The sequence below is a fragment of the Schistocerca piceifrons genome, chromosome 10 (assembly GCF_021461385.2).
Source record: "Schistocerca piceifrons isolate TAMUIC-IGC-003096 chromosome 10, iqSchPice1.1, whole genome shotgun sequence".
NCBI lineage: Eukaryota > Metazoa > Arthropoda > Insecta > Orthoptera > Acrididae > Schistocerca > Schistocerca piceifrons.
In genome coordinates this window covers 111,839,603-111,859,570 of record NC_060147.1, presented here as the reverse complement: position 1 = coordinate 111,859,570, position 19,968 = coordinate 111,839,603, and the positions used below count along the sequence as shown (strand labels likewise).

At 39.7% G+C, this 19,968-nt stretch overlaps 1 protein-coding gene across 1 annotated transcript in view; it reads right to left on the bottom strand.

The window, feature by feature from the left end:
* Positions 1-19,968, bottom strand: part of LOC124718880 — an 80,457-nt gene that overhangs the window by 20,470 nt on the left and 40,019 nt on the right. Inside the window, exon 6 of the mRNA XM_047244517.1 lies at positions 9,859-10,038. Coding sequence (XP_047100473.1) covers positions 9,859-10,038 — 180 coding nt within the window. The remainder of the gene's footprint in view (positions 1-9,858; positions 10,039-19,968) is intronic.

Below are 19,968 nucleotides of genomic sequence, written 5' to 3'. Positions count from 1 at the left end.
ACATTGTCAAAAGCTTTCTCTAAGTCTACAAATGCTAGAAACGTAGGTTTGCCTTTCCTTAATCTAGCTTCTAAGATAAGTCGTAAGGTCAGTATTGCCTCACGTGTCCCCATATTTCTACGGAATCCAAACTGATCTTCCCCAAGGTCGGCTTCTACCAGTTTTTCCATTCGTCTGTAAAGAATTTGCGTTAGTATTTTGCAGCCGTGACTTATTAAACTGATAGTTTGGTAATTTTCACATCTGTCAACACCTGCTTTCTTTGTGATTGGATTTATTATACTCTTCTTGAAGTCTGAGGGTATTCCGCATGTCTCATACATTTTGGTCACCAGATGGTAGAGTTTTGTCAGGACTGGCTCTCCCAAGGCTATCAGTAGTTCTAATGGAATGTTGTCTACTCCCGGGGCCTTGTTTTGGCTTAGGTCTTTCAGTGCTCTGTCCAACTCTTCACGCAGTATCATATCTCCCACTTCATCTTCATCTTCATGTACATCCTCTTCCATTTCCATAATATTGTCCTCAAGTACATGCCCTTGTATAGACCCTCTATATACTCGTTCCACCTTTCTGCTTTCCCTTCTTTGCTTAGAACTGGGTTTCCATCTGAGCTCCTGATATTCATACAAGCGATTCTCTTTTCTCCAAAGGTCTATAATTTTACTGCAGGCAGTATCTATCTTACCCCTAGTGAGATAAGCCTCTACATTCTTACATTTGTCCGCTAGCCATGCCTGCTTAGCCATTTTGCACTTCCTGTCGATCTCATTTTTGAGACGTTTGTATTCCTTTTTGCCTGCTTCATTTAGTGCATTTTTATATTTTCTCCTTTCATCAATTAAATTCAATATTTCTTCTGTTACCCAAGGATTTCTACTAGCCCTCGTCTTTTTATCTACTTGATCCTCTGCTGCCTTCACTACTTCATCCCTCAAAGCTACCCATTCTTCTTCTACTCTATTTCTTTCCCCCCATTCCTGTCAATTGTTCCCCGAAATTCTGTAGAACCTCTGGTTTAGTCAGTTTATCCAGGTCCCATCTCCTTAAATTCCCATCTTTTTGCAGTTTCTACAGTTCATAACCAATAGATTGTGGTCAGTCCACATCTGCCCCTTGAAATGTCTTACAATTTAAAACCTGGTTCCTAAATCTCTGTCTTACCATTATATAATCTATCTGATACCTTTTAGTATCTCTGGGATTCTTCCATGTATACAACCTTCTTTTATGATTCTTGAACTAAGTGTTAGCTATGATTAAGTTATGCTCTGTGCAAAATTCTACCAGACGGCTTCCTCTTTCATTTCTTAGCCCCAATCCATATTCACCTACTATGTTTCCTTCTCTCCCTTTTCCTACACTCAAATTCCAGTCACCCATGACTATTAAATTTTCGTCTCCCTTCACTATCTGAATAATTTCTTTTATCTCATCATACATTTCATCTATTTCTTCATCATCTGAAGAGCCAGTTGGCATATAAACTTGTACTGCTGTAGTAGGCGTGGGCTTAGTGTCTATCTTGGCCACAATAATGCGTTCACTATGCTGTTTGTAGTAGCTTACCCGCACTCCTATTTTTTTAATTCATTATTAAACCTACTCCTGCATTACCCCTGTTCGATTTTGTATTTATAACCTTGTATTCACCTGACCAAAAGTCTTGTTCCTCCTGCAACCGAACTTCACTAATTCCCACTATATCTAACTTTAACCTATCCATTTCCCTTTTTAAATTTTCTAACCTACCTGCCCGATTAAGGGATCTGACATTCCACGCTCCAATCCGTAGAGCGCGTTTTCTTTCTCCTGTTAACGACGTCCTCTTGAGTAGTCCCCGCCCGGAGATTCGAATGAGGGACGAATTTACCTCCGGAATATTGTACCCACAAGGACGCCATCATCATTTACCCATACAGTAAAGATGCATGACCTCGGGAAAAATGACGGCTGTAGTTTCCCCTTGCTTTCAGCCGTTCACATTACCAGGACAGCAAGGCCATTTTGGTTAGTGTTACAAGGCCAGATCAGTCAATCATCCAGACTGTTGCCCCTGCAACTACTGAAAAGGCTGCTGCCTCCCTTCAGGTACCACACGTTTGTCTGGCCTCTCAACAGGTACCCCTCCGTTGTGGTTGTACCTACAGTAGTGCTATGAGACACGCAAGCGTCCCCACCAACGACAAGGTCCATGGTTCATGGGAGGGGGGGGGGACTCTTTGTGTACCATATCTTTTCCACATGCACCACCAAAACTGCAGTATAATGATGTGGGGTAGCTCAGCTGGAGACAAAAGAGTTTTTCTTTGGCAGAAAGAAAACCATCTGATGCATGTATGTGAGGAGTAAACACTCCCTACAAAATTCATTTCATAGAAAACAAAGTATTGACTGTCTACAATCTGTTTGTTACTCTCATCAACTGGGATGATTATGACATCACGAATCCAGTCTTATAGAATCAGGAACAGGAACTCTTCGAATATTGCCTGGACTAAACTAACAAAAACACTGAAAACATTTCTGCATGTGGAAAAATCTTTTGTTAAAAAATTATCAGGTTAATGAAGCATTTGAAAATTAACAAGTTCATAAATGCAACAGAATCCTGGCTAAAAGAAAAAGCCTTATACATTTTTGATTAACTTGTAACTAACAATGGAAAAGTCCCTTTCCCTGTTTCAGTATGTAACTGGGCAATTGTGAGTCGGCCAATACTGCCTATATGTAAATTGTTACAACATGCTGCTGTATGTATTTGTGGACAATGCCTTATGTAGCTCAAAAGCTATCTACAGGCTAGTAAAGATATAACCATCTATATGTCAATACATACACCTGTTAATCGTATTTGCCTCAATAATACAAGTGAATTTAGGATGAACTGTGCAATTCACAACCACAATATGTTAAGTAAAAATTTATGTATTGACTGGGCATCCTTGTCTAATGTTCAGAAAGGAGTTTTACGTGCTGCTTCAGAAATCTCTAATAGATTTCTGGTAGACACCAGGCAGGAACTTTAAACTCTCTAGATATTCAAAAGGAAATGAATATTAGAACTCAGGAATGTAAACTCAATATAACTTATGTTCATATGAAACAGATTTTTACAGCTGGCAATGGTCCATGTAAAGTTACATAAATGCTCTGTTTAAAGTTGAGGATGTTTAAAAAATATTTCATTTATATTTATTAAACTGTACGACATACAACTATGAAACTGGAACACATATTTAGAAATCTCTCAAGTTTAGATTACAGATGTTCGATATGTCTTCCACCGACGACACAAACATTAGCACACTGATGATCAAATTCCTCCCACACTTGGGTAAGTATTTCATTGTCACTGATGTTATGGCAGTACGGATCCAGTTCTTCAACTCTTTTAGGTTCGACGGTAGTGTTGGTACATAAATGTTGTCCTTAATGTAATGTCACAGGACATCAAATCCGGTGACTGTTGAGGTCAACTGAGGAGAGCTACGTCACCAGCTGTTTGATGACCAATCCAACAGCTGGTTGAGTTTCATTCAGATATTTATGAACTTTGAGACTCCACTGAAGGGATGCCCCATCTTGTTGAAAAAATTAATTGTCCTCGTTCAGCTTTGGAAACAAATTCTTATGTCACATAGCAAGACACTGCAGAATGTTAAGTTTTACATCAAGGAAGGATGGGCCACATACAGGTCAGAGGGCTATCACACTAAACACATAAACTCTGGGTGAATCTTGTGCATGTGCTTCTGTAGGCTCCATATTCAAACATTATGTTTACTTTCCCTCTAAGGTGAAAAGTCACTTCATCGCTGAACATGATGCAATGTGTGAAAAAATCATCACTGTCAATAGCATTCTGAAACTCTTCAGAAAATACCACACATTTCTGTTTGTCATCGTGGTGTAACATCTGTAACCTGCATGGCTTCACGACCAACCAACATCTTGAAGCATGCAAAACTGTTGGCAGTTTGGATTTGTGTGACATTTTCATTGGAAACAATCGAACGCACGCGCGCGCGCGCGCGCGCGCGCGCGCGCGCGCGCACACACACACACACACAGTGTTTACTAATCATCAATATCATTTTAATCACAGAATTACACTTCACAGACTAGAGAACACAAAGGCTTCTGCTGCACTGTAGCCACCACAATCTGAAGTTTTGACAACATAATACTTTGTAACACATGTATACTTCTTGAAACACCCTGTATTGTATATCAACTGCAGCTGAGTAGTAGAACAGAAGGAGCAGTAGCTCTTTCCTCCTGATATACATAAAAATAATTGATACACACTGACAGAAAAAATTGCACTATCAAGGAAAGTTGAGTGGCATCACATAAGAGTGGCATTAGTGCATTGTGATGATGCAAACCAGGTCTATTTTAAATACACACTGTAAGGGTCATGAGCGTTAGTTACCTTTGAGATTGTAAGTGGTGAGTTTGTTAGTCATGAATGCCTTTAAGTCAACGAAGACACCATTATCTACATCCCACTGAGTTTGAATGAGGTCATCTAATAGCACTACAAGAAGCTGAATGTTCCTTCTGCGATTCTGCACAAATACTTGGCAGGAATGGAGCCACTGTACGAGACTGCTGACAGCGGTGGTCTACATCTATACTCTGCAAACCACTGTGGCCAGAGCATGTGTCCCACTGTACCAGTTATTAGTTTCTTCCCATTCCATTCACGTACGGATTGTGGGAAGAATGATTGACTGAATGCCTCTGCGCATGCAGTAATTATTCTAGTCTTATCCTCACAATCCTAATATAGGAGTTTGTTGTATATTCCTAGAGTCATCATTTAAGGCCAGTTCATGAAACTTTGTTAACATACTTTCTCAGAATCGTTCACCTCTATCTTCAAGAGTCTGCCACTTGAGTTTCTTCAGTATCTCTGTGATACTCTCACACTGATCAAACAAACCTCTCACCATTTGTGCTGTCCATCTCTGTATATGTTCAATGTCTTGTTAGTCCTATTTTGTACATGTCCTACACACTTGAGCAATATTCTAGAACTGGTAACATGAATGATTTGTAAGCAACCTCCTTTGTAGACTGATTGCACTTCCCAGTATTCTACCAATAAACCAAAGTCTACCACTTGCTTAACCCACAGCTGAGCCTATGTGATCATTTCATCTCATATTCCTTGAAAGTGTTACACCCAGGTATTTGTATGAGTTGGCCGATTTCAACAGTGATATATTGATATTACTGTCACAGGATACTACAACTTTTCATTTTGTAAAGTGCACGATTTTACATTTTTTTACATTAAAGCAAGTTGTCAATACTTGCACCAAGTTGAAATCTTATCAAGATACGACTGAATATTTATGCAGCTTCTTTCAGATAGTACTTCATCACAGATAACTGCACCATCTGCAAAAAGTCTGATTTTACTGCGAGTAACGTCTGCAAGGTCACTAACATGCAACATGAACAGCACGGGTCCCAAAACATGTCCCTAGAGCACAGACCTCATATGATAATACCTTTGGCAGCAAGCATAGGTGTGGTATGAGCAGAAGTGAATCTGGCGTTCTGCAAGGTAGTGTCATAGGCCCTCTGCTGTTCCTGATTTACATAAATGATATATGTGATAATCTGTCTGCAGTTGACACTGTAATTTACCATCTAATAAAATCATCAGATGATCAATTCCAATTACAAAATGATCTAGAGAGAATTTCTGTATGGTGTGAAAAGTGGCAATTGGCACTAAACAAAGAAAAGTGGTGAGAGGTCATCCGCATGGGTACTAAAACAAAATCCGATAAATTTTGGGTATATGATAAATCACACAAATCAATTCGACTAGATACCTACGAGTTACAATTACGAGCAACTTAAATTGGAAAGACCACATAGATAATATTGTGGGGAAGACAAAACAAAGACTGCGCTTTGTTGGCAGAACACTTAGAAGATGCGACAAACCCACTAAAGAGACAGCCTACATTACACTTGACGTCCTCTGCTGGAATATTGCTGCACGGTGTGGGATCCTTACCAGGTAGGATTGACAGAGGACGTTGAAAAAGTGCAAAGAAGAGCAGCTCGTTTTGTGTTATCGTGCAATAGGGGTGAGTGTGTCACTGATATAATACACGAGTTGGGGTAGCAGTCACTGAAACAAAGGCGGTTTTCTTTGCAGTGAGATCTATTTACGAAATTTCAATCACCAACTTTCTCTTCCAAATGCGAAAATATTTTGTTGGCACCCACTTACAAAGGGAGAAATGATCATCATGATAAAATCAGAGCTCAAACTGAAAGATTTAGGTGTTCCTTTTTCCTATGCACCATTCGAGAGTGGAATAGCAGAGAAACAGTACGAAAATGATTCGATGCACCCTCTGCCAAGCACTTAAGTGTGAATTGCAGAGTAACCATGCAGATGTAGATGAGTCAAGTACTTTTCAGAAATCAAGAAATACTGAATCTACTTCACTAACTTGATCCAAACCTTTCAGTATGTCATGTGAGGGAAGGGATTTTTTTTTTTTTTATGGTTTTAGGGCGCAAAACTGCTACGGTCATTAGCGCCCAAATGTGAGGGAAGAGCAAGCTGGGTTTCACATGATCGATGTTTTCAGAAACCATGCTAGTTGGCACTGAGATGGTCATTCCATTCAAGATACCTCATTATGTTTGAGCTCAAAATTTCCACAACAAATCGTCAGGGATACTGAACGGCAATTTTGCAGTAGATTGTACTGTCAAATAAAACCTGGTTCTGGATGGCCACACAGCACTGTCGAGGTGGAAGACCATTGTCTTCGACGTATGACTGTTGCATCATATTGCACCTGCAGCAGCAATCTGATCAGCAGTTGGCACCAAAGTGACACAATGAACTGTTACAAATAGGTTACTTAAGGACAGCACTGTGTTATACAGCCCATAGTGTGCATTCCTTTGACCCCAAACCACCGCCACTTGCAACTTCTGTGGTGCCTAGTGAGATGTCATTTGAGGGCAGGGTGAAGGTCTGTTGGGTTTGCTAATGAAAGCTCATTCTGCCTCTGTGCCAATGATGAGCACGTGGAGGTTAGAAGGTGGGCTAGTCAAGGGCCTGTAACCATCTTGTTTGCATGCTAAGACACATTGGATCTACACCTGGAGTTATGGTCTGGAGTGCAATTTCGTATGACAGCAGGAGTATCCTATGGTTATCCCAGACACCCCGACTCCAAATTTGTGTGTTAATCTGGTGATTCAATCTGTTGTGCTGCCATACATGAACAGTATTTCAGGATGTGTTTTCCAACAGGTAATGCTCACCCACATATCGCTGTTGTAACCTGACAGAGTGTTGACACAATGCCTTGGCATGCTTAAACACCCGATCAGTCTCCAATCAAGCACACACGAGACATCAGCTGACAACTCCAGCATCATCCATAACCGGCATTAACTGTCCCTGTATTGACTGACCAAGTAAAACAGGCATGGAACACCATCCTACAAACTGCCATCCAACACGTGTACCACACAAAACATGCACGTGTTCAACATTCTGGTGGTTACACTGGTTATTAACGTGACAGCATTACACATTTGCAATGGTTTATCTCATGCTTGCAAAGTTAATCACTTAAATACATTACCTACACAACTCTATTTCCAAAATTTCATTATCCTACATTAATTATTTTTTGATGTTGCAATTTTTTCCAGCTGTAATTATTAGTGTACATACAAGAAGTGTTCAGTAAGCAATGTAACACTTTTTTCCTTGGCCAATTTCGGTTTAAAAAAATGTGGAATTTCTATTTTGTCTAAAACTGACATGGTGAGACCGTGGCTGTGTACAATTAATGTAATGATGAAATACAGCTTAAATAAATATGTAAGGTAAAGTGGTTATGATACTTACATCGTATTTCATCATTTGGAGGTTAGCTATTTTCACATAGGGCGCTTCTAACACTGTTTTTCTACTGTAGGGCAACAAGACACCAAAAATACTTCGCCACAATGGAATATTAAAAATAAAAAACGGACGATAATGTAAAGTGTATCTTGAAAATCATGTGAACAGTCGTCTGATGATGAACTTGCCAGTTCGAAACCGGTAACGGCACTATTTACATAAATAAATAGCAGTATTAATAGTGGCCGGTTGCTGTTTTCTTCTCTGTAAAAATTAACCTACATTAATGTGGAATTTGTTGTGGGATATCACCACTTCAGGCCCTACAGTATCAAGAAGTTACGGAAGGTGGCGGCACTATAGGTGGCCTATAAAATGGCTTCTGTAACGGAGGTGCATTCCGAGCAGAGAGCAGTCAATTAGTTGCTTTTGGTGGAAAACCATAGCGTCACAGATATTCACTGGTGCTTGTAGAATGCCTACGGAGACCTGGCAGTGAACAAAAGCACGGTGAGCCACTGGGCGAGGTGTCAGTCATCACTGCAACAAGGTTGTGACACACGTCCAACCTCCCACTTGCCAGCTGGCCACACACAGAAACTTCAATGTTTAACTTGACCACACAGTTTTGACACTGTGACAGCTAGGTCGCTGGTGTTTGCAGAAATGAAGAAACAGGGAAGTCGACATGTAGTGTTGACAAATCTCATATGTGACGAAACTGAATGTCGGAACCATCAGACACCTTTTATTATTACACTTACCCACAGTTACCACTGTTAGAAAAGTGGTTATCGCCAAGCAAGAATGTGCATTGTTTTCCTTTCAATTATTGCTCTGAGGAGAATAAGCTGGCTTGTTGATTTACAGAATATCTAATAATAAATCAATATTAAATATACAGCTCTAAAACTAGCAATGTACTTACAATGTGCAGGCAATATTGTCTCGGCTGGTGTGTCAATATTTTGGTCGTAGATACATCGACAATTTTTTTCAATATATCATGGAATGATGATGATGATACTTTTTTTAAATATTGATATATCAGATTCCCAACATTTTTTAAGTATATCAACAGTCTGCATTACACCTATGTCTGGCACAGTCACTGTGAGCGACGAGCAGATGGCATCTCCGCCTGGCAAGTTCTGTGAGCTCATCAACTGGTCATTTTAAGGCTGGGTGTCACTCCTGTTTGACAATGAATGTGGCCCTCTCCACAGCCAGGTGAAGTTTTGGTAATAAATCTTCACCACACCAGTTATTCTTTGGACTGTTCATGTAATGACTGGGCAGGATCAGGATGCGAGTATATGGGCATTCCGCCTGCAGCTATGACGTGCTACTATGGCAGACTATGATACCATTCAGCCAGGTGATAGATTTTAGCCTCACCTACAAGTGGTTTCCCCAACTGTAATCCGAGTGGTTTTAATTCTGATTGTTTTCACTGTAGCCCTTGAAAATTCACAAGATCAGTAACTCTGTAAATCATTTATTCGTGTTTCAGTGTCTTAAAAAAAACTGTTAATTTATTTTTGTGATCTAAACTGATGTCCACTTGCTTGCAAAAACAACAAATTTTTTCCTCACTGAAATATGCATCATGTGCTTGGAAAAATATTGTCACTTCTCCTTCAATACTCTGACAGGTTGAACGATGAAACACTCATTTCTTTAAAACGAGTTTCTGGAAAGGTACCCCACACAAAGAGAGAGACTCCTCCAGCCCTATATTGCAGGGATTAATAAGCTCGAAGAAAGGCATTCTAGATTGGTATTGTAGTCATTAAAAGTCATGACATGAAGCTCACTTTACTATGAATTGTAGCTTCAACCACACCAAGTTTGATTGATTTTTACGACAATCGTTTGAAGTCTGCTGCTCCACCATTCAATGTTTCGCTACTATTTTTGCATTACAGAACAAAGTCAAAAACATAGCTTACTTTTCAAGATGTTCCAGATGGTAGATCTCAAAGAACGCATCATCAGACAGCATACTGACAAAACTCAGATTGAGTTCTCGTAAAACAGGGCATGCACGGTAGAAGCCAATCACTGATTCATTATACAGATTTTTTGAACTTTGTAGATCCAGCACTTTCAGTTTCTGTAGCCCTCCGTCCCTGAAAGAAACAAATAAATACATAGTTTCCAAGGTGACTAATTTATATTGCCTCTTTAGGGCATAAATTAGGAGCAGACAAGTCTAACTAAATAAGCTGAAATTCAAGGATAGTAGGCTTGTACCAGATGAGTGTAAGCTGCATGAGAATGGGAAATGAGAGAACAGGATAGCTGACAGAGAGAAATGATATGAAACAAGAACGTGTTCAATCTCTGCTACTTTCTTGTAGAGTTGATTGACAATAAGGCAAGTGGCAGGACGACAGCAGTGCCTGTTGCCAATATTCCACCATCTTTCTAGAATGCATTTGGAACAAATATTTCTTCTGCTATTTCTGCTTATAACTGTACAACCACCTTCAAAGTCAGTTGTTGGCTGAATTAAAATCACCTGATGCAATGTTACATGCCACAGAACATTATATGGTTAGGTGCAAGAAAAAAATCATTTCATTTTGTGGCCACTTCCAATAACCTCCTTTTGCCACTTCCAGTGTCGTCGTCCTTGCCAACTCAGAATAATTCTTTTGCCAAATTTGGTGTTTGTCAAATTCTGCAATTTTTTTAGCCATATTCGGTGTTATATTTTGCCTATTTTGGTGCCATTTTTGTCGTCACATCAAAGTTTGTTACATGGAAAATGGACCGTCAGTTTTGAGATTATACATAAAACTCAGCCTTGAGGTGGTCAGAAGTCCAAATGCTGCAGTTTTGACATTCAATAACTCTCAGTTACAAATGTTAGTAAATTACCATCCTCAGATTTACAACATTTTTGTATGGTGAACTTATAAATTTCACAATTTCTCGTGAAAATCCCCAATTTCACTTTATTTCATTAAAAACCAGCAATTTCATGTTATTTTTCACATTCAAAAGTTTTCCTGTCCCCACATAATGGTTATTAGCTGAAATACCAAAATAAATATTTCTGTCCTGAACGTATGCCAAAACGGTGACTAAATACTGTATCTGCCAGGAAAACTTCAAGAAATACTTTGTTTGCTGACGATTTGACGCTGTGGAAGACTATTGAGGATGAATTATAAAAGCAAGTATATGATTGTTGTGCAAACTGATAGCCCAAAATTTAATCCAAATAAGGTGAGTTATTGGTCAAACAAAAAAAGGATGAACCTACACTATACATGATACCGAGTGGGGACTAGCTGTAAACTGTGAAATTTTGAGTAACTAAGGAATACCATACAGGTAAATGGAGAAATGATAAACAAGTAAACAGATAGCTTGTGAGAGATTTGAGAGTAACAAAGACAGCCCCAGAAAAGCAAGACGTTGATATACCAAACGAGTTTATACCAGTCTGGTTGATTGCAGTATAAACCTGAGTCACAAACGAAAGGGGAAAAGTAATGTGTGAGCATCTTACATCATAGAAGAAAAGACATTTTAACACTAAAGCTGCTGTTTATTTGCTGGTTGACTAGTTTCAGACTTATCCATTTTCACACGCCCTTTATTTGTATTTAGGATGTGGTTGGTGTGGCAGCTCTGTTTATGTCGTCATACTTAAACAAATCTCAGATCTTCATTACACAGCATGATGTGATCCACATGACAACAATATTTTACACACAATGGAGAATTTGTTCTTATTGGCTTACACTTTGTGTCACACTGACTTATTTAGTGTAGCTTTTAAGCTACACTTTTGGTGAAAGTGAGACATGTCCGTCAATTAATTTGAAGTTATGAGCAATTAAACAATGGATACATTTTTTTGGGCACTCTGCTTATAAGTAACACCCTCACCATGGTGCAGTGCACACTTACAGTGAAAAGCAAGATGTTGGTCAGCTGCCTGAATGAGCACAACTACTAAATGATCAAAATGTTCTACAGAGATGATGAGGTCTTGTAGATGTTGCTGAATAAAGCCAAGAATACATCAGGGCTAAGACAGTGTTTTATAAATTCTTTCAGATGATAACGATATCATTTAATACTAGTTTCCCAGGTGCTGTGCACAAAACATCTGCATATTTTGCCTTCAAGATAAATCTTATTGCTCATGACACTGTCCAGATTGCTGACTGAACAGACATTCAGCTTTTTCTCGGTCTTCCTATCAGCCACACCCCTTCAACCCCCCCCCCCTCCCCAACACTCAACATTTACTCAAGCTTCCCTTGTCGTCTCCATCTGCAAAGGCTGTCCAGGCCACCCAATCATAAACATTCCGATTGGCTCTAATAAAACTGTCGTAATGTCAGCCCCTTCTCTTCCAAACTGATTTTTTATTTTGATGTATTTTATGTATTGGGGATCTCAAGAACATTTCCAATGGCTCCAGTCACAATGAGTAACTCTTTGTGATGGTACATGTTTCTACAGCATATCTTAGGACTGGATTGTAGTTGTCCATCACTGATATTACTTTTCTTGGCATCCCATAAAAGTGGTCTGACATGTTAGTGGCAATGTGAGCTCCTCTGAACTATTTTTGCAACCTCATCCATGGCTGGACTATGTAGAGAAATTATACTTACAGGACAGGTAAAGATTTCCACATTCCTCATTATCTGTCTTAATGTGGGCTAGTCGCCCCTCACTTTACCCTGCTATTACTATTGTTTTACCTTCACTTGACAACATTGTATATTGTGGTCAGGCTGTAGGTCCCTATTGTAAATATTTAATAATTTTAATATATATTAATATATTTATTTAAAACATTTAAATACCTTTCTTTGCAATGGGAGATAGATGTCTGTCAGTGCACGAGTGCACTCTGATAGTCGCTCCGTATGAAATGTGGCATTCCTTGCTTGTGATACAGAGAGAGTGGCAGGCTGTGCACGAGCTACACACTGCTCTGTATCCGAGAACAGTCAGTCAGGAAATGTCATACAAAACTGATGGCTCAAGCGAGTGTGGTGGATGTTGTAAGAAACTGTCATCAGACCAGTGCAGGAAATGTTCACCCGAAGACCCTCAAAACGCCAATCAGCTCATTCAAATGGTCTGATGCGACACTTGATACAAAATGTCAAGATCTGTCTGCAGAAGGTTGTGACTGTCTCACTGAGTACAGGGAAATCACATTAGGACAGTTCAGAGACTCCTCCGAGCTGTTTTCTAATATAATCTGGAGTGATGAGGCTGTGTTTCACATGGGAGATCTGTAAACTGCCAAATTCTCATTACTAGGTGAAAGATCCTCCACAGGCCACGGTTCAGAAAATGCAATATCACCACATGGTAACACTGTAGTTCGGTACATCAAAACAATTTATCCTTCTATTCCTTCTTCACAACACACTGAGCTCAGACAGTTACTGTGCTGTGCAAGAAAATTAAGTTTGGCTGCCTGTGTACATTTTCAACAGCAGCATCACATTTACAATCAGTATACACAAATAGCTCCACAATCGCACATTTGTTTGTGTGGCCACCTTCCGCAGCACTTGTTGAAATCAATTTTTGCTGGTTTCTCTGTCTTACGCTTACTGCAATTTTATTAAAGGGAGTTTTAAATCAGACGTGTTTCGCTTTTATTTATAATACATCTTCTGTAGTTATTCTACAAATGGGATACATATGTTCATACATTTTTGGTTGTTTTAGATAAAAAACAGCATTTTTGTTTACAAAGCTGATGTGCACCTTACTTACAGTGTTTCTGCCTCTTGTTTACATATTCCTCAAACTTCTGCTTCTTCCCTCTTTGTTAGCAGAGGCTGATGTGTAAAGGCTTCGTTTCACATTTACACTAGTGGTTTTTGCCTTGCTGCACTTTCTTGTTCCATTTGCATTATTTACACTTCACTTGACTTCTGGAGATCGAACAGAAGTTGTGTGTGTTCTCACTCAGCACAGTATTACAACAGAGTTTAAGGCTGTTTGCTTTTGCGTAGGTTGAGAGGATTGTCAACCTGTGAAACTACTTTTTTTTAATATACAATTCTGTGTGTGTGTGTGTGTGTGTGTGTGTGTGTGTGTGTGTGTGTGCGCGTTTGTGTGTGTGTGTGTGTGTGTGTGTGTGTGTGTGTGTGCGCACGCAAGGTGTACACACACACACACACACACACACACACACACACACACACACACACACAATTTTTATTAAAAAGAAAAACGTGATGTTTTGCAGCTCAGCAATGCTCACAGCAGAAGCACCATTAAGTACATGGTACATCAACTTTACACACAAAAATGCTGTCTTCAATCTAAAACAACCAAATACAAACATGTGTGTCCAATTTGCAGAATAAACACACAAGATGTTTTGTAAATAAAAGTGAAACATGTCTTGTGTACAATTCTCTTTAATTAAAAGTGCTCTTAAGTTTAAGATGGAGGAACCAGTAATAGCTGAGCTCAACTATCATTTTCTGGGATATCAGTTGGGACTCAGCAGACACAATGAGTGGCCAGTGCAGAACCATGATCTCTCACTCTGCAATTGTTCTCGCTGTGAGCACAGGCAAAGAAAAAAAGATGTTCCAAATACACAACAAGAAGTCTTTTTTGTAATTCTGTCAACCAATTGCAGAAACTGCTATAAACTGCTGGTACTTACATCGGCCTCACACTGTAAAACAAATGGGTACCATTTTGTTGATCACAGTAAATCTTTTACTAATTAAAAAACCCAATTACTTTGCAAAATATAAGCAATTTCCAATAGGCACCTATTTTCTGCCCACCCTGTATTCCAGAAATTCATCCTTCCATTTATTAGTCCATGCCCAACTGTGCTTCCAGCAATCTTTCTCCCCAGACTACATCACCACCACCATCACCATCACCATCACCACCAACAACAACAAAAGCCAAGGCATTCATCTCTGTACAGAGATTCTAAATGTTCTTAATTACATTATCTATGTCTGCAGTAATTGGCAGTGACACAGCTCTCTACTTTGCCGGGCACCTCTTTCAATCTCAACTCCGGATGAATGACCTTTGCCATATCACACATAGCTAATACTGTGCTCAGACAGCATTTCAGTCTTCCTCACCAAACTTTCCAGATTTATTCTCTTTCTCATGGACCACAGACCTTTTCTCTTTTCGTACTGTCATATACAGCTTCAATATCAAGAAACATCAGATCATATCAATACCTTTCTTCCAGTATTTGTCCACCAACATACGGACACTGAAGACTAGATCTTGTAGCGTAAGTGCCAATGTCGGGTAGTATCTGAATGCACAATTCCTGTGCAGTGAACAATAATTTACCATGTGTATTTTTTTTTTTACATTTACATTCATTTAATGCCAAAACATGCTTCATTTTGCCATACTGAATGATTTCTGTATGATATATAGTTATTTTGTGGTAATACCAGTTCTTATAACATTTTATGTTTTATTAATAGCTGCTTGTAAATTAAGGCACTGATAGTTCCAATAAATTCTTACAAATTTTCAGGAATAATAAAATTGTTATTTGTAGTATTATTTACGCAGAATTGTAAAGAATAATTTAACATAAATGACAGTAATAATTTTAGAATGAATTCAGATATAAAATTACCAATTTAAAATACATTGGTGTAAATTATCAATGAGTATAAATTTCATCAATCTTTTTTTGTAAATTAAACATAAAAGATGTACTTCCAAACATTAAGACTGATATTCAGTCGCTCAGAAACAATACAACATGTCAATAATTCTTTGTTAATTAATAGCTTTAAGTATTTGAATTTGTTAGCAATAAAGCATTTCTGAAGAAGAGAAACTTGTTAACATCGAGTATAGATTTTAGTGTCAGGAGGTCGTTTATGAAAGTATTTGTATGGAGTGTGGCCATGTATGGAAGTGAAATGTGGACGATAAATAGTAGCTTTCGAAATGTGGTGCTACAGAAGAATGCTGAAGATTAGATAGGTAGATCGCATAATTAATGAAGAGGTATTTAATAGAATTAGGGAGAAGAGAAATTTGTGGCACACCTTGACTAGAAGAAGGGATCGGTTGGTAGCACATGTTCTGAGGCATCAAGGGATCACCAATTTAGTACTGGAAGGCAGCGTGGAGGGAGACCAAGAGATGAATACACTAAGCAGATTCAGAAGCATGTTGGTTGCAGTAGGTACTGAGAGATGAAGCAGCATGCACAGGATAGAGTAGCATGGAGAGCTGCATCAAACCAGTCTCTGGACTGAAGACCACAACAACAACAGCAATGAAATATACATTCTTTTTATCAAGTATTTCAAAAATAGCCCTCACATTTGCAGTTTTTGGAGAGTATTAAGTCTAGTTTACATGAGACCAGGTTGCACGCAACTGCACTACTGGGCACACGGATATGAGGCACACATTTGTTCAACAGGCTACTAAACACTTTTAGCTCGTTCCAACTTTGACAATAGTTGCACAAGTATTGAGGTTAGGTGTGTGGGTATAGTGTGAATGAACTATATGAAGTAGGGAACAGAGGAAAGTTTCACTTTTGAGTATCTTTGGTACACAGAGGTGTTGGAAGATTTCAATGATGCTGACTATAAAAACAAACAGTGACGTATTGCCGCGCACGAGACGATCATGCATGATCTGAACTTGGGTGGGTCGACAATATCTCAACTGCAGAGCAAAATTCATTCATTTAGGAGTTCATATACAAATAAATTAAGAAATATACAGGTGAGCAAAACATCTGTCTGCAGAACAGCCCACGTCAACAAGACTAAAATCCCATGGTTTCAGTTGGACAATTCTTTTTTAAGGAAAATAGTTGACAGGGTAAAAGGCTACAGAAAACTCTAAAGCTGACTTTTTTATGATTAAAATAACTTCTATGGACTTCCACTATAATTTGCTTCAGCCAGGTAGCCAAACAACTGAGCTGATGTCTTTTCTTCACCCAGTCACAAATCAGAAGGCCTTTCTTATTTTTTATCCTTTTTCTCGTACAGCGTTTTCAAGCAAAAAAGCGGTAACTCCACCACACCTTGTACAGCTGCAAAACTTTCGTTTTACAGACAACTACAGCACTCTCAAAATGATGAAACTGAATTGTACACTGGTGATGCAGTGTCCACAAATACACGAAACAATTTGCGTGCAACTCGATTCAGACAACAAGTGGCACAACCTGGTGTCATCACGTAAACTAGGTTTTAGGTCGGACATTATTCAAAAACAGCATGTCACTGGTCGAGTTCTACTTTTTGGGCAAGTTGATGTGAGAGTAGAGAAAACTACATGTCTAAATGTGAAGATATTTTTAATAATGTTTTGCAATTAAAGACAAAAATCACATAAAAATTGAGTTGTCAGAGAATGTGTGTAGCTGTTGATGAACTATAACCTTGGTCAGTAGATCCTGCACCAAAGTTAAGTAGATTACATTTCATTAGTAGTCTTTTACCACAGCTTTGCCTGTGTACACACACAGCACATACATTGCACACATCCCCCCCCCCTTGCTCTCTATCCATCCCCTTCTCTTTCCACACCATCCCCCCCTCTCTCTCTCTCTCTCTCTCTCCCTCCCCCTACCCTCCCCCCAAACCCCTCCCTCCATCTCCTGCCACCTCTATCCATCCCCAACTCACCCCACCCCCTCTCTCACCATCCCCCTACCCCACTCTCAGCTTCGCCATCCCCTCCTCACCCTCTCTGTATGACCATTTCCCCCTCTCCCTTTCTCTGTACATTTCATCCTGGGCCCTCTAGTTATCCTTCTCCTCCTGCGCCCTTACTAGGCTCAGCCGTGACGATCTGCACACATACCCCATCTAATGCACTCTGACACTACCCGCACAACATGGCAGTCGTGTAACACAGCCTAGATACCATTGCTTTCTCACCCCCTACACCCAATCCTACCTCTATCGGAACAAGGTAGTACTTACCACACAGTACTTCTTTTGAAACAATAAGTAGTACATTCAAACAAATTTTGAGCGTGCACCTGATCGTCCAATACATCCCACGATATTTCAACCGGGCACCTGCCGGTTATCCTCAGGCGAGCCATCAGAGACTGACAAAGATGTCCTCCATTCCGCAATCTGTAGCATGCAGTGCATACTTCAAAATCAAGTTGATATATTGACCATACTACACAACAGCAGCACCCCCTCTGATGGAATCATGGAACTCAGCTGTCCTCTGCATTGCCGTGCACTGCTGTCGGCACCTCAGTTGTCTTCGGTTAGAGCTTGTCTTCAGTTAGAGCAAGTCGTGGAGATGATAGGGTTCCATGCAATGTCTAATTGGCTCCTATCACTGTTCATCTGATTTTCCACCATGCATATTTCCGCAGATTCTTTAATAATGGTGTCCCAAAAGATGTTGCTGTATTTAAAATCAATGTTTCATCATACTTCATTGAATGCCCAGTGGAAGTACAACGTTCAGGAATAGTAGGCTTGCTTGTTTGCAAAAGGTGACAGAAGCATTCGTCATCAGTAAACACTTCTGGGCTAAGTTGCCGTGGTCGATCTGTAGAACTTCTTCTCCCTGACGTTTTGTTCTCAACTACGGAGAACATCTTCCGAGGTGAGTCAACGACTGGCTGCTAGGAGCTGGGGCCGCCGCTTATATGGATATCGTAGGGGGCGCCACCACACATCACGTGGCGTCGATGTGCAGCTATCTCTGGCTATCGTCTGTTCTCTCGATTGCAGGCAATCGATTGTCACGTGATTGATGCAACGTCGACCGCCATATCTTATCCAATTTTAATCCTTCTTCTTTACGATTAAAATTGTATTGATGTTGTGGATTTCAATTGCCTCTCTATACATACATGTATAATAGTGCGACGTCCTCGCTAGCACGCTTGTTTCACCAAATTTTATTTCGTGATCTCCATCCTTAAAAACATGTTCCGCTACTGCCGATTTGTCGATATGTCCCAAGCGACAGTTTCTTTTGTGCTCCGTCAACCGTGTATTGATGCTTCTTTTTGTAGTTCCTATGTAAACCCTGCCACAACTACACGGAATTTTATATACCCCTGGGGTGGCTAGGGGGTGACGAGCATCTATTGTTGATCTTAGGGATTCACTAATTTTCTTAGTAGGTCTAAAAATGGTCTCTACCTGAAACTTGGCTAGTACCTTCCCAATGCGATCCGTGATATTATGGATGAACAGGAGAAATACTTTTCCAGCTGATGGTTGTTGCTGTCTCCTATTTTTAGGCATTTTCCTATTTGGGTGAAGTGCTCGGTTAATCTTGTTTTATGTATAACCATTTTTTGGAAAGGCCATTCGTAAATGATTTAGTTCTTCTTGTAAGTAGCCTGGTTCACAAATATTATTGGCCCTATCCACTAGTGTTTTTATGACCCCCCTCTTTTGCCTAGGGTGGTGGTTAGAGTTCTTATGGAGGTAGCGATCAGTATGTGTATCTTTCCTGTAGACCTTATGGCCCATCTGCCCGTTTGATAACTGATACATCCAAGAAGTTAAGTTGTCCATTCTTCTCCTTTTCCATAGTAAATTTAATCTTTGGGTTGATGCTATTTAAGTGTACCAGGAAATCATTCAAGTCTTCTTCCTCATGATTCCATATTACAAAGGTATCATCCACATACCGATACCACTTCGAGGGGCTTTTTTTGGCCGACTGCAGTGCTTGATGTTCAAAATATTCCATGAATAAATTCGCAATTGCGGGACTTAGGGGACTTCCCATGGCTACCCCACTGATCTGTTCATAAAATTCACCATTGTACTGAAAATAGGTCGAGGATAGACAGTGTTGGAACAAGGCCACTATATCAGTAGGGAACATATCGGCTATATGAGAGAGAGCTTCATCAACTGGAACCATAGTGAACAAAGACACTATATCAAAACTGACAAGGATGTCATTAGGACCGACAGTAATTTCCCTCAATTTCTCAATGAAGTGTAGAGAGTTTTTAATATGACTCTCAGTTTTGCCTATGTAAGGTTGTAACAAAGAGGCAAGGTGTCTGGCTAGTTCTTGGGTAG